The 2599-nt window shown below is 37.9% G+C and overlaps 1 protein-coding gene across 1 annotated transcript; it reads right to left on the bottom strand.

The window, feature by feature from the left end:
• LOC112697036 (small ribosomal subunit protein bS16cy) lies at positions 1-1817 on the bottom strand. Its single transcript, XM_025750019.3, has 5 exons — positions 1602-1817; positions 1391-1530; positions 1168-1213; positions 414-580; positions 1-308 (listed from the first exon to the last, which is right to left on the bottom strand). Exons 2-5 carry the CDS (start codon positions 1521-1523, stop codon positions 262-264), a joined length of 393 nt encoding a protein of 130 aa, XP_025605804.1. The 5' UTR covers positions 1524-1530; positions 1602-1817; the 3' UTR covers positions 1-261.
• Between the last annotated feature and the right edge of the window lie 782 nt (positions 1818-2599).

Raw genomic sequence — 2599 nt, forward strand, 5'->3', positions numbered from 1 at the left:
TAAATCAACTTCCATGATAGATTAGAAGAATAAATATGAAACCAAATGTGCTGCTACTGTTACTGTCCAGACAAACTTCCAAATGCAAAAGTTTCAGAAAAACAGAAATAACAGGAATTTCAACAGCAAGATAAACTATGAGTTCATTTCAGAGTACAACTTGACGGCGTGCACAATTTAATCAATGTTTAGTCCTTACTCTAGGTGATGATACTTCCACAACTCAAACCACATTCCCAGAACATATGGCAGATCTTCTCTTCAGTTAACTTGTAAGCCAATTGAAAAGATAGCTTCTGGAGATACACCTGTAATAATGGCATTGGAATTGAGTGAGCCGAAATTCAACCCAAAAAACTAGCTCAAAAGGTGAAAATTGTGAAGCACTTATAGGAGGAGTGTGTGAAGCTCACCATCATCGCGGTTGGCATCAGCTGGCTGTTCCTGGTTGGATGTACCGACAGAGCTCGTACCACGTGGTCCACCTGCTGCCACTATTGGTGGTGGAGGAAGTAACCCTGCTCGCAGTAGAAGATGCTCTACTGCTTCCGAAGGTTGAGCTCCAACAGAAAGCCAATACCTTCACAAGGGTAAATGTGATGGAGATGTTTGGTTGGATGGTTTATTGATATATAAATTGATAAGGATTGTTTGATGGTAGTTGTGTAACAAGAAATACTCGCCTTGCACGAACTCAATAGATATCAAACTTAACTATAACATATTCCATCCCTCTTTTACCCCAATGAAACATACTCTTAGAGACAATTGACATGTAATTTAATCCTTAACAAATCATAGAAATACAAAACATGAACCTATGGAAGTCCTTTTGATTGTATTCCAACATTACCAACATGAAAATATCTTTTCCAAATCAGTTAGACAACAATTAAAAAGGCATAATTGTAGGGACATATGTTAACAAATTCAGAAAACTTTCAGGAAAGAAGAAAGCAAAATATAATATTTAGTTCTTCAGGAGGATGTGATAAGAACTACTCCAGATATGGTTTTAGCATTTCATTCTCCCATTTTCTACAAGGAGACATCATGTTCAGAATAATTAAGATATGTTAACAATAACATTGTCCCTTGAATTATAACTAATTTCACCTAAACTGATGTAGATGTATTAGAGAACTTGTATAACAGAAAGTTACTCACTTCACTCTCTCGAATTTGAGAGCCATCTTTCTGTCACTATCATTCCCTGTAAAAAAGGAAAAAGAAAAAGAAGAAGTAAGAAACCAATTAGCATCCTTGGTCCTCCTTCTCATTCCTAATCCTCAGTACTTAAATAATTTCGGTTAATAATCAAAAGGATCCTTTCAGTTTCACTCAATTAATTATCCTTTAACACTGACAATATAACAAACAGAAGGAGAACCTGCCAAAGGGTCATAGAAACCGAGAATTTCGAGGGAGCCACCATCTCTGGTGGATTTGCTATCAGCGGCAACGATACGATAGAAGGGGCGGTGGGTGCAACCAAACCTTGCAAAGCGAATCCTCACCGTCATTGTGATGCTGCAAGGGAGTGAAAATTGGTTAGGGATGAGGAAGGAGAAGTAGAGTGATAGAGAGACAAGTGGTGTTACCGTTAGTGGAATACAATAACTGAAGCCTGAAGCCTGAAGCCCGAAGCCCAACGTTTAATAGATATGACTTCGTTTCAGTGTTGGTCGCCTTATCCACTTATCTATCTACTCACCTTCAAGGAAAATGCTCTTCTGGTCTCTTATCTTGTTATTGTAGAAGGGAAATTTTTCTCTAATAGTAAAGTTAGATAAACAGTCAAAATTGTAGTTGTGTATTATTATACATGATGTCTTTATTCTTTAATATTTTTCTATAAACAAAAAACAGTTTTTATTCTTCATTAAAAATAGCCACTAATTAAAAAACACTTCTCATTATACAATTAACTTTATTATTTTTTTTAAACATTCCAGGTAATAAGTCGACATTTCTGGGACCAAAACACCCCCAATCCTATTGACCTAAAAACAGGTTAAAAAACATTCACTGTCTTGTATTAGCATGTCTTCTCTGGGCACGGATTCGGTGTGCCGAAATTCTTTGGCACACCAGTGCCCATGACACTTATATTTGGCTGATCGGTGTGCCTATTTCTCCTTGACCGTCGGATCTATATACTTTATCAATCCAATGGTAGAGATTATTCTTTCTCTCTCCTCCTATGATTGGTTAGTGGGAATTATGTGTCAGAGGGGTTAGTTTGCAAAATTCACTTTGTAGCTGGTTATTTTTGTTACAAAAAAAATTATTTGGGTTTATGTAGAATTAGTTTATCATGTTTTAAGAATTAAATTAATGGCACTTAGTGATTCTGTTTAACGCTAAATCAGAGATGATGGAGGAGGGCTGGGAGGGAAGGAAAAGCGCTGTGGACGTCGTTTGACGCATACAAGTTAAGTTGCGATGTCTACGTATCCGTCACTGACCCGTCAATGGAGTTGCAGGAAGCTTTCTCCCGCGGAGTCACACTGCAAAGCTGCCTGCTCTACGAAGTGCGGCCTCTGTCGCGACTCGTTGGTTCGGAGGATGAAGATCTGCATAGTGTTTCGGCTAGATT

Source organism: Arachis hypogaea, chromosome 1 (assembly GCF_003086295.3).
Source record: "Arachis hypogaea cultivar Tifrunner chromosome 1, arahy.Tifrunner.gnm2.J5K5, whole genome shotgun sequence".
Classification (NCBI taxonomy): domain Eukaryota; kingdom Viridiplantae; phylum Streptophyta; class Magnoliopsida; order Fabales; family Fabaceae; genus Arachis; species Arachis hypogaea.